This window comes from Pogoniulus pusillus, chromosome 38 (assembly GCF_015220805.1).
Source record: "Pogoniulus pusillus isolate bPogPus1 chromosome 38, bPogPus1.pri, whole genome shotgun sequence".
NCBI lineage: Eukaryota > Metazoa > Chordata > Aves > Piciformes > Lybiidae > Pogoniulus > Pogoniulus pusillus.
The window spans coordinates 7,151,097-7,163,384 of record NC_087301.1 but is presented as its reverse complement, the minus strand read 5'-3'; the positions used below and the strand labels follow the sequence as shown (position 1 = coordinate 7,163,384).

The 12,288-nt window shown below is 56.6% G+C and overlaps 1 protein-coding gene across 1 annotated transcript in view; it reads right to left on the bottom strand.

Moving 5' to 3' along the window:
- Positions 1–563: 563 nt before the first annotated feature.
- The window catches only part of ZBTB16 (zinc finger and BTB domain containing 16), a 58,762-nt gene continuing 47,037 nt past the window's right edge, over positions 564–12,288 (bottom strand). Inside the window, exons 5-7 of the mRNA XM_064173046.1 lie at positions 5,915–6,085; positions 3,766–3,933; positions 564–3,500 (exon numbers count right to left, since the gene is read on the bottom strand). Coding sequence (XP_064029116.1) covers positions 3,271–3,500; positions 3,766–3,933; positions 5,915–6,085 — 569 coding nt within the window. The 3' untranslated portion in view covers positions 564–3,270. The remainder of the gene's footprint in view (positions 3,501–3,765; positions 3,934–5,914; positions 6,086–12,288) is intronic.

Sequence of the window (12,288 nt, the reverse complement as noted above, 5' to 3'; positions counted from 1 at the left end):
CACTACCGCATCGCAGCACCAGGGGGTTGGCAAGCAGCACCCAAGGGACCCAGGCAGCACTCACTGCTCACAGGACAGCCCGATGCTGCCAGCAGCACCCGCCTGGCCCCGCCGTACAGTTTGCCGCAGCACAAAAGCGGTGCAGGCTCTGTCGTTAATGTAGTCAGTAAATAAATAAAGGAGGGCTTAAGCTTAGTGCACAGCAATCAGTCGGGAGCCACGGGATCATTACCGCGGCGGGGGGCCGCCCGCCGCTGCAGGCAGGTTTAACCGAACGACTTCACTTCCAGCGAGGCAAACCCGCTCCGCTCCCTGCGGAGCCGCAGGCAGGCAGCGGCTGCGTGTCCCAGGACTAGGGCTGCGAGTCTGCTTCCCATCCTCACCTGTGCCAGCGTCTCCCACACATCGAGGCTGATTCAGAGAAGGCCTCCGCCCCTACTGCCCTGGGGAGCTGAGCAATCCCCAACTGACCACCCTGGGACCCCTCTGGCTCGCCCTGAGCCGGTGGGATGCAGCCTTCTTCCTCCTCATCCTCCCGCAGGCACAGGAACAGCAGACGGCAGGCCGAGACAACGGAATTAACTTTATTGGTTGTTCTTTTGTTTTCTAACTGCAGATCCAAGGTATACAACTGAACATTGCTATTTTCCTTATGAGACTTATAAATAAAAATACAAAAAATGTTCACTACAAAAAAATCTACCGTTAGTAGGATGTAAAAAATATTCTCTTTGCTATAGAAGGCACAAACTTCACTTAGTGACACATGGAGAAAAAAACCTGCAGCAGTATATTCTTTTTTTTTTTTTCCCATTTTTTCTCTTTTTTTTTTCTTTTTATCTCTGTCAGAAACACTGAAGTCTTACAAAGAAATGCATCTGAATCTACACAGGACGAAGGCAGATGTGGAGAGCTGCAACTAGGAGACACCACAACTGGTTTCTTTTTTTTTTTTGGGGTTTTTTTTGGGGGGGGGGGCGGGGGTTTATTTTGTATTTTTTTTTTCTTTTTCTTTATTTTTCAGGAAACTTTTAGCTAACGGCATCTGTGGCTAGAAGACAGAGAGGACTCGCAAGCAGAACCGCAGGGGGGTGAAGGGCAAAGGGGGGGAGAGAGTCGTACAAAAAATAGGAGCTGATAGATACTCTGAGAAAACCAAAGGGGACTGGGGCACCTTCTGCGCCCGGGCTCACAGAGGTGCTGAGGTAGACGGAACGAGGACAGCGACGGACCCAAACCACGAGCGGCAACACAGAGCAACGGGACGGGCAGGTGGGCGTCACGACACCAACGACAAGCCAGGGGAGGGGACCCGGGGCCAGGGCCCAACGGGGCGCTTGGTCCTCACTGCTAGCGTACACATATATATACTTATATATATATATATGGAGGGGCGGCGGGGTGTGCCACAGTGTGCCACACCATGGCAAACGGATATAGGGACCTGTGCCTGGGGCACCGTGATGTCGCACAGCACAGTAGCATTGCTCCAACACCAATCCCAGCGGGCACCGAGGGAGGGAGGGAGGGAAGGGGCTGGTGGAATGGAAGGGCTGGTTAAAGCAAAAAAAAGCCACATGAGCTCACCCGTGTGCTCTGCGGCACCGTGGCGCCCGCGGCCAGCAGCTACCGTGCGCACGCCGGAAATTGCAGCAGCTTTCCGTGTGCAAGGACTGGGTACTTGTCATATCTTTCTCTTTTTTTTCACTTAGGCACAACAATGACACGAGCTGCTCTGCGCAGTCACATCCCGTATTGTACAGCAGCGGTGGCTGCCCTGCTGCACCCAGCAGCAACAGGCCCACGCCCAGAGGCAGATTCATGGGCACCACCAGGCTGGCATGCCAGAGAGGATGCTGCTCCTGCACCCCTGCTCGGCACTAGCAGAGGTGGGGTGAGTTCTGCATCTCAACCCACAAGGGCCCATCAGCACCCTCCAAGCTGCAGCCGGGCACTGTCCCACTCCCCCGGCTCTTCTTCCCCAATCTTCATTCAAACACAGCAAAATGATAAAAAGAAGCAGTGGCTGCAGGCACTGCATGGGATGGAAACTGCAGAGCCTGTGTCTGCCAAGGAGAAACACAACAAAAACAAACACAAGAGGTAGCTTCAGAACTGACAACCCTGGCCCCAAGGGCCGGGCAAAAAATACCAGTTTTGGTAAGGATAATGCACAACAGGAGGCCGGCAGGGACAAGACCACCGCCGCTGCGCCGCCCCTCCACTGCCAGCGCCAGGCATGTGCCTTCCCAGCCACACTGCCCCCTGTCCCCCCCAAATCAATAAAAGCTCATGAGGTCACAAAAAAACGAGGTAATTTCAAGTAAAATGTGCTAAATGCGGAAATATTCCAAAAGAAAGTTCAGAAAAACCGAACGAAAAGCAAAGGAAGTGGCGAGCGAAGCTGCCTGCCACTGGGCACCCCTCACTGGTGGGCTCCTGCAGCTGAGGGCTGGGCAAAAAAACCACACTCGGCACCTTCCTGGCATCTCGAGTCAGCAGAAAGAAGAGGATCCTCCCCCTGTTCAGAGCGATGCTGTGCGCCGGTAGCACCCACACCGGCATTGATCACGCATTACCAAACCGGCTGCATCTCCCAGGGAAGGCAGGGGAAATGCATAGAGAGGTCTTTGGTCAGGGGGAGGGCAGCAGGCTCTGGGTGCCTCTCACAACCGCCCAGACCCAATCAGCACTGGGCTGCCCAGCTCTCACCTGGTGGTTCTGTGCCCCAGATACCCTCCTCCATCCAGGATCACCCTGGGGATGCTCTTGCTGGATGCTGGCAGGCCAAGAGTGTGAGAACTCTCCAGAAACAGGGGCTGAGCCCCATATGGGGCTGTGCCCCACCTATGGGCTTGGGTCCTCAGAGGGGCATCCACAGTGGGGTCTCCACGGTGACAGAGAACACCAGAAACGAAGCCTTCTCAACGCACTGGTGACGCCAGGTGCACACTTTCAGGGAAGTGCATCTTTCCTATGTGGTCTTCCAGGCAGTGCTTGTGGCCAACACCAGCAGTGATGGAGGGGCTGGCCAGGGAGCGAGGGGAGAGAGTCATCCCACAGTAAGGGCAGCTGGGGAGGGGGTGCAGATGGGGCTGGGGAAGGGGCTGGTGCATCCCCCTGCCCTGGCACAAGCTGCAGGATCCTTTGGGCAAGAAGCAACGAACAACAATCGAAAACAAACAAGGCTGTGGACGCTGCAGTTTCATGGTTGTTTTTTTGCCCAGTCCTCCTCTACCACTCGGCCCCACTGACCCTGTGCCTCCTCCCTCAGACGTAGCAGAGGTAGAGGTAGGTCTTCTCTATCCGCCAGTCGGTGGGGATCTCCTCCGGCTTGTGGCCCTTCATGTGCTTCTGCATGGCGGAGAGGCTGGGGCAGTACTCCAGGCAGATGGTGCACTGGTAGGGGGAAGCACCGTTGTGGGTCCGGAGGTGTTTGATCATGGCTGAGTAGTCCCGGGAGCGCTGGTGGCACAGCTTGCACTCAAAGGGCTTCTCGCCTGCGGGAGACGGGGATATAGGGCGGTCAGCAGGGGGTCTGGTCGGTAATTAACTGCTCGGCATCGACACTATCGTGGCGGGCACAACCGATAGCCAAGTAATGAACGGCCAGACTGATCCGACTATTGATCCCCTGCTCACACCGGCTCTGTGCGGTGCAGCCAGTGATTCACTATCCCCTGCTCTGTGCTGCTGGCATCTCCACTGGGGAACCAGCCCAGCAGCACCAGCCTCACCGGAGACCCCCCCCACAGCTGCACCTACCTGTGTGGACCCGGTAGTGGGTCTCCAGCTGGTGCTTGAGGCTGAACTTCTTGCCGCAGCCGTTGCACTCGTAGGGCTTCTCACCAGTGTGGATGCGCTTGTGGCCCTTCAGCGTGCTCTCATCCCGGAAGCAGCTGCCACAGAACTCACACTCGTACGGGTGGTCACCTGCAAGCAGATGCCATGGTCAGAGCTGCCACTGTGCCCACTGTGCCCAGCCAAAACGAGTACCCCAGCCTGGATTTACCTCAGCGCCCATCCCGGGGGATGGAACATCCCACACTGGTGCCCACATCCCTGTGCAGAGGGGACACTCGAGTCTGCTGTAGGGTAAAGACACCAGTGGGCACTGCAACCTTTACGCTGCCAATGCTCTGGCTTTTCACCCAGCATCACTGCCATGGGCCTGGCCCAGGCCTAGGCCTCTCCTGCACTTCACACTGGGAGCTGATAAATGAACTCCGGTCTGGCACCAAAGGCAGAATGATTTGAAGGAAAGGTGAGGGCTCCAGCTACTTATTTATTACAGCCGCGAAGGCAAGGACAATAAAGATAGATTGATCGTCCGAGACTTTGTTCATGAATATTTAAATATTACTGATTTGTCTTGTCACTGTAATTACAATTTCTCTGTGCTGCATATCCTACAAGCACAGTTTATGGTAAAGAATGGCGAACTGTATTTCACTTGTCCTGCTGCAGATGTGCAGAGCTGCCAAGCGTGTAATGTTCCCCGCATTTCATACATTTTCTTCAGCTGTGAAGGCTTAAGTCATCCACAATGACCTACGTTTTTTCATTATCCTCGTGTCAAACTGCACTCGTGCCTGGGCATAAATTGTCCTTCTCGTTATATACTCACATGCCTGCGCTTTCGCTTCCTCCTTAAAATGATATTTTACTCTCTCCTTGTGTGCCGCAGCAGAGCCCCGTGGCCCCTCACCCCCTCCCACAGCTGCTGCCTAGGCGCCGGGGGAGTAAGGGGAGGACGCTCACAACATGTTCCAGGACCCTCTCCAAAGGCTGATGGCAGCTGCGCATCACCTCCCTGTGCTCAATTCCCAATCATTGCCTTGGATTTGGATGCTCTAGTCAGGCAGTGAGGAGGCTGACAGCATTTTCATGGTTTCTGTCTTCAGAAGCCACGCACATAGGGGCCTGGGCCCCTGGACTGCTCGGGTGCCAGCAGGAGCATGAGCATCCTGCCTCTGCACAGGGATGGAACCATGCAGCACGACTGAGCAGCCTGAGGCACTGAAGATCCTGGTGCCTCTTCACAGCCAGGAGCTGCTAAAGCGCCAGGGGTTGGGGTGGGACACGCGCGGCCCGACCCGCAGCCCAGGTCACAGGATTACCAGCTATAAATAGCTACGGTGCTCAGCATTAATGTGCTTATCGCCAGCCAGCAATGCCTGTTTCCCACGTTGGGACCCCGAGCCCAGGCACATGTGTGGGTCTGGCCCTGGGGATGGATGGAGTCATGCCTCTGGAGTGCCACCTGTGCATTCCTCCAGCAGGCACTTTATGCCCTACTTCTGAGGATGTTTGCAGGAGTGTTGCTTCACAGCAGGAAGGAGAAGGACCATCCTGCCTCCTCATGTGCTTCCCACAACAGTGCAATCAAGGAGGGTGCAGGAACCTCCAACTGGTGCGGGCAAGAGCCAGGATGGTGCTCACTGCATGTCTAGGGCCTCTCCCTGCCACCTTCTGGTCCTGCCTGAGATGCTGGCGGAAGAGCTGAGGACACAGCATGGGTGCTCTGAGGACACAGTGTCAGGCTGCCTGAGCCTTGCTCCGCTCCCAAGCCGAGCCTGCCCCGGTGGGCTGCGGCGCTGGGGCACTGGCTACACGTAGCGCAGGTCGCCCTAATCCCATTAGGGCTGAGCACCGGCTGATTATGTGCATCTACTGCCCATAAGCCGATGAGGCGGGCAGGGCCGCACGGCCCCTGGGGAGGTCACATGTCACCTCACACCGGATCAGCCTCTTAAGCGCCGCTTCGTTCTGCGCCGATTCGTTTTCCAAATCCAAACAGCCCCAGCTGTGGGCACCACCACTCTTTTAGGGCAGTTTCACCTTTCTGCTTTCACCAAGGAGCAAGGAGCCTGCCTGAGCCACCCCAGCCCCCAGCCCGTCAGCAGTGCCGTACCTGTGTGGGAGCGGAGGTGCCTCTTGAGCGCGGTGTGGCTGGGGAAGGTGCGGTTGCACTCGCTGCAGATGTAGCTCCGCACTCCAGCGTGCACCTCCATGTGTTGCTGCAGGGCACTCTGTGTCTGGAACCGCTTCCCGCACAGCAGGCAGAACACAGCCATGTCCGTCCCTGTGGAGAGTGAAAGACAGCTCACACACCACCCAGGGCCCCCACGCCGCTGGCCCACTGCCCTGCCTGGCATTTGAGGGCATTCCTCTCCCACTCAGCAGCGTACAAAGATGCCTCTGCAGTGGGGAGGACACTCCTGCAGCAGGAGACACCCCAAGATCTGTGGCATTCCCAGTGGAATGCTGGAGGAGAGATGGGGATTTTATTGTCTTGAGGCAGCTGGAGGCCCCATCTCTGTGATGCCCCAAAGCAGGGAAGCTGCTGGGTGGTTGCCACTTTCCCTCAGATCCATGGAGAGCTGCTGAGCTGAGGCCACACAATGCCGAGGAAAAGGGGAGTCCAGCATGCACCATGAAGGCCATCCTGGGGAGCAGGGTTGAATGCAAGAAGGCGGATACCAGAGGGTGACACATCCACCCCTGTACTGTGCATGATCCAAAGCCCTGACACAGACACCAGCTCCACCCTGCCAAATACAAGTGCCAAAACAGCACCTCAGGGAAGTCAGGGGAGAAGCCTGGACTCCAGATACCCACGCCCAGTAATGCCAACATTGGTCCCTCCTATTAACCAGTTTGTTTTAGTTTATGCACAGCTGACTGCTTGGGACCTATGAGCCAGTGCAAATTGTGTTGTGTGGGGAGATTAAGCAAATAAGAGTGAGCTTCGTGGAGACACTAAAACATGAGGACTATGGAAATAAAATTATCTAGAAAATTGTATTAGCAATTCATTAGCAGCAGGAAGATGCTCAAGGTAACCAACGGATCTGTGCTGCCTTTAGGAACAAGCAACGTTGGGGCTGCTTGTCACGCTGCCAAAACCAGCCCCAGGGATCCAGTGGTGAGGTGGAGCTGCTGGAGATGAGCCCACTGGGATTGTGAAATGGTGGGCAGCGGGCATCTGCTGTGGCAGTGCTGGCACTGTGGTCCTGCCTGGTGTGCAGGTAAGGGCCAGCTAAGGATGCCCCCCCAACAACGACAACTGCTGGCAAGCACCACACCTCCAGCCTGGGGACCAGCTGGGTTGACCACTATGCTGGAGAGCATCTCCATGCATGTCATCATCTATCCAAGCACTGCACTGTCACCCACCCTGGAACGGTGGCACACCACAGCTCTGGAGGTGCAGGAGGGACACACCCCCAGCCTTGGCTACTCAGAAACCCTCCAAAATCCGCAGAAATCCTCCAGTGCAATGGGAATAAAAGCAGTGAGAGAGGCGGCCCCGCACAGGAGCTGCCTTTCTCCCTCCACAGAGATTTATCCCGGGGCCGGGGGGGGGGGGAAGCGCAGGCTCCCGAGCCCCCCACGCAGCTGTGGACAAAACGCTCCCGAGACAAAAAAAATTAAGGAAAAAAAAAGGAGCCAGTCCCGAACGGGCCGTGCGAAGCAAATCCTGAGAGGTATGCGGCCCCGCGGCCCTCGGCGGCCCCGGCGGTGACAGCAGGACGGGTCAAAGGTCCCTGGGGCTGAGCCCCCAGCGCCGCGGCCAGCTGCGGAGCGGAGGCCCCGGCCGGCGGGACGCCGGCCCCGATAAATCTGCCGCCAGCAGCCCCTGCTGGGGCCGGGGACAATGGACTCCCGTGGGGGCGGAGGGCAGGACAATGCCGCCGGGCCGGCGCGCGGGGCCGTAACAAATCCTCCCTGGCACCGTAGGGCCCTCATTTGTGAAACTAATTGGCCCCCGCTTGAAAAAAAAAAAAAAAAAAACCCGGGCCGGCTCCATCAGCAGCGGCGATAGGGTACGAGCTGCCTCGTCCTCGCACGGGGGTACGTGCCCGCTAGCCCGCGAGGCTGGCGGCAGTGTCCCCAGCGCTGGGCATCGCTTTGGAGTGCTGCTTGCCAGGACTCGCAGGAGGCCCCTGTTAGTTTTTTTAATTTATTATTTGCTTTACAAACACAGCCCTGCTGGGCAGGTCGCCTGGCACGACCTGTGGGTGCAGCCGGTGCCAGCCACTCTCCACGAGCTGACCACCCACGGGCGTTAAGGCCGGTGTCAGCCCTGCATGGAGGAGGGGGATGCCAGCGGCAGCCCTGCATCCTAACCCATCCCATCCCATTCGCGGGATGCACAGGTCAGGCACCACACATGTCACTGCCGGGGCTCTGCCAGTGGAGCTCTCCAACAGCCAAGCAGTGAAGCACCCATCTGGGCTCTGCTTGAGCACCATCTCGCTGTGGGCGCTCTACTCAGCTGATTGTTTACTTTGAGCTGCACATCCAGCAATGTCCCCACCCCTGGAGAGTGGGTGGGAGGTGGGAAAAGATGGGAAAGCTCACGGGAGGGTGCCTGGGGTTGCTGCCAGTCCTGATACAGCCATGCTTTGGCAGTACCAGGCTTGCTGCAAGGAGTGCTGTTCCCAGCCGGACAGGTTCCTGTCCTCTCACCCTCAGCACTTCCCTGGGCTCTCTGCTGCAGCAGCCCCAAGCCAGCCCTCAAGCCTCGGGAAGAAAAATCGCCCCCGATGAAGCAGAGCCGCCACCCCAAAGCGGAGCGAGATGGATTTATTCATTTCCCTGACGGTTTAATGGTTTCTCCCCTTTTTGCGGGAAGATGATTACAAATTAAGCAGCATTTAAACACTTTTTACTGTCAACAATTAAAAGGGGCGAAGGCGGGCGAGCAATTCATTCCCTGGGAAACGCGGTGGCTCTCGGCGGGCGCCGCTGGCCCTTCCCTCTACTGTACACCAGACAATGGCCCTGAGCACCCCATTAATTTTGCAGGATGTTCAAAAGCAAATTAAAATATAAAAAGCCCCCGGGCACAAAGATAGATACTGAGGGTGGGGGCGGCGTAGGTCAAGCTCGTGGAATTAAAGTCTTAGCAACCGGGGAGGTTTAAGCACAGCCCCATTAGGGTGCGTTCGGTGCCACCTTCACCCACCTTCCCCAGCTCTGTGCTCCTCTGCCAGGCCCAGCAGCTGTGAACCACTAACAAGGTGGCTCTGACACTGCTGTAGATTTGGAGGTGGACACCAGAGCAGGTTGGGCTTTGGATGCTGTGTGGGTGCATGTGCTGGTCCACCTCGTGCAGGGTGGGTTTCATCAGCTGCTGGTCTGAAATCTGGGGTTTAGGGACGAAGAATTCTCCAGCTGCCAGCCTGGAGCTCCCCACGCCAGTTCTCCTGTTGCTCGATCCCGAAGTAACACAGTGGCCAGAGGGGTAAAGATGAGCGACATGCAACGTGTGGTGGTCGGGGCCTGTCCGAGCCGTGGCAGGCGTCACGGCAAGGGATGCAGCAGCCGTCCCCGCGTTGAGCGCTGCACCACCTCCCGCCCACCGCCTCCGCGAGAGGAGGGACTGCACCGAGACCCGCGTGGCACTGGGCGCGGCAGGCCGGGGGGGGGCTCCCCATGGCACCGGCAAGGAGCCGGGCGGCTCTCGGGGAAGTTTAGGATGCAGGAGGTGCACCGGCGGGAGAAAGCGACACGTCCCCTTTAAAAGGAAATATAATTTACAGTGTGCAGCCAGGCGGGCCATAGTTTCAATCTCGTTTACTATAGAGAAAACTCTGCTAGCTGTTCTCTATCCCACAAATCCGATTTAATCAGACAAGCCAGCCAGCGTGGCTTGAAGTAAAAACGGATAATTAGTAAACAGAGAGCTACTTCAGTGCTTCATTGGCATTCGAGCCGGGCTAGTGTGTCGCATTTAAAATGCAGTCTGATGAAGTTTACAAAATCAAACCATTTGTTACTCCTATTGAAGAGGCTTCAGGCCACTTGCAATTAAATTGGAATTAGTGCTCAGAATGAGATACAGCAAATTCATACTAAAAAGGGATCTGACTTTCAGACATTTGACTTCAAGTTTTCCCCCACGTGCGCGTGCGCCGACTCCGCCACCGAGCCCGGACCCCCGCCGCAGGTGGGTCTAGGGCAACCTGGAGATGCTCTGGCAGCAAGGAAGGGGGAACTGAAGGCAATCAGTGCACCAGTGCCAGTGAAGTAGCCTGTGCTTATCCCTGGCAGCATGGCTCTGGGAGTGCCCAGGCACACAGAGCCCAAATGCATGCACAAATCAAACTGCCTCTCCCCAAGCCCTCCTCTGCATCTTTTCCCTGACTCTGCTCCAAGCAGTGTTATGAGACAAGGACTGAGGTGGATCTGTCCATCCATTGGAGCCATAATCAATAGCATCACAAACCCGTGCCCAGGGGCTGTGCAGGGGCACACTGGGAAGGCTCCCATGTCGCCACAGGCGTGAGGGTACATGCGTTGAAGAACAGCAACAGAGCAGCCTCTCACAGACACTGGAAAGCCCCCAAATGCTCTACTCACATCCTGCAAATTCAGGATCCTCACCAAGCCTTGCTACTCCATCAAGCATCACATCTGACACCATCTCTCACGCCAGGCACATGCCACAGAGCTGCACTGAGCCTGATGCTGTCTTTGGGATGAAGGCAGACAGCTCCAAAGCATTCTGGCCACGCAGAGCAGAGCCCAAGGGCTGCAGGCTCTCCCTAGATGAGATTCTGGGGACATTTGATGGTTTTCTGTCAGCGTGTCAAGGGCTTCCTACCAGCCTCCACCTCCTGGACAATGTTGCTGGCTGCAGCAGCAGGGGAGGGTGCAGGCTGCTGGTGAGCATGAAAAGCTGCATCAGGGGAGAGAGAAACCAGTTAGAAAGCTGCAGACATCCCTCCCTTATATCCCTGTCCATGAGGAAGTGGGCAGGGAGGTGGCAGCAGCACTAGCAAGGGGTGCATTGTCCGGAGCATCCACCCTGGAGCATGCATCTCCACCCAGGCAGCAGCACCTGCCCCACTGCTGCCCTTACACATCTCCACCACGCTTGGCTTTGGCATGGGAAAGCAAACCCAACAGGAGGTGCTGAAGGAACCCTCACCTGACTGCTGCTGTTGGGATGCCTGGCACACACATGTGTGGACACCCGGTTTTTTAGGGTGTCACTCTGTCAGGATGGCACAGCCAGCCCCAAGGATTCCCAGACTGCTCCAGGGCGGTAACAGAGGTGCTACTGAGGGGTGACAGGGGCACCCATTACCACACCAGCTCCTTGGCTGGAGCCTCACAGCCCCTACGACCTTCATGGTTAAGTAGAGAGAGGGGAGAAAAAACCTGAGCTGATAAACACACAAGATGTGCCAGAGTCACCAAATCATGCTGGCTTCCCAGGCTGCCTCTGGACTCCACGGCTCAGCTTCATGCTAATTAACATCTTTATGGAAGCAGCTCCTCCCAAGGGGGCATTTGTTTGATTATTATTATTATTTACTTGGAGATGAAGCAGCTTTCTTCCCAACTTTAACTGACTGTGGGAAATTAATTCTCAAAGAGCAGCCGCTGCTGCCTGCTCCTCTGTGGCTAGCTTCCTTTGGGGGAGCAACAGGAGGGCATGGCATGCCCTCTCCCTGGCACTGCCCACCATGTTGGCACCTGCTTGCCTTTTAACAGTGCCTAGAAGAGAGCGCCGGCATTTCTGAGCAGATGCACCAACCACACTGACCTTGCAAGTACACAGGATTCAAAACTTCTCAGACCTAAACACTTCATTTTTGGCTCCTGTGGCAATGCACAGGGCTGCTTCCTGCCACCATGGCCCTGCTCTCCCCATCACCTGGTGAGCTGGAATGCAGCACGTGGAATATGCTCCATGTATGGGTGCCCAGCCCCAAGCCATGGCTCCGGCACAGGCAGCCTGCACCCGCTGTGGCTGATTTATTCTAGGAGCCATCTGGACCTGGGGGACAATATGGCCCCGCTCCCCAGTGACCCGGCACATTAGTCACACTCTCCCAGCTCGACCTCTCCGTCTCCCTTTGAGTGCAGCAGGATGGGAGCATCCCCTTCTCGCCTTCCTTCTGGGGAGCCCTTCGCTCCCCACAGTCCTATCAGCAACACTTAGCCTCTTTCCCCACTGCCCCACAACCTCCAGCACCATCACCACTCCCACCCCCTCCTCCACGGTGCTTTTCTGCAGCTGCAGAGGGACGAGCGCCGCGGAGGGAGGGAGGGAGGGCGAGCAGGGAGGGAAGAAGCAGCCCTGCGACCATTAGCGGCAGCGGCTTTATGGCAACAGGCACACAACTCATCCGCCTCGCGTGTCGTGGGGTATAAAAGCGCCGAAACATTTTAATTTCAAATTCTTATCGCTGAATTTACTGCTTTTCTCTCGCAATGATTTGTGTTGCTTTTTAATTTTTACAGTCTCTACAGCAGCCAGATGCCACC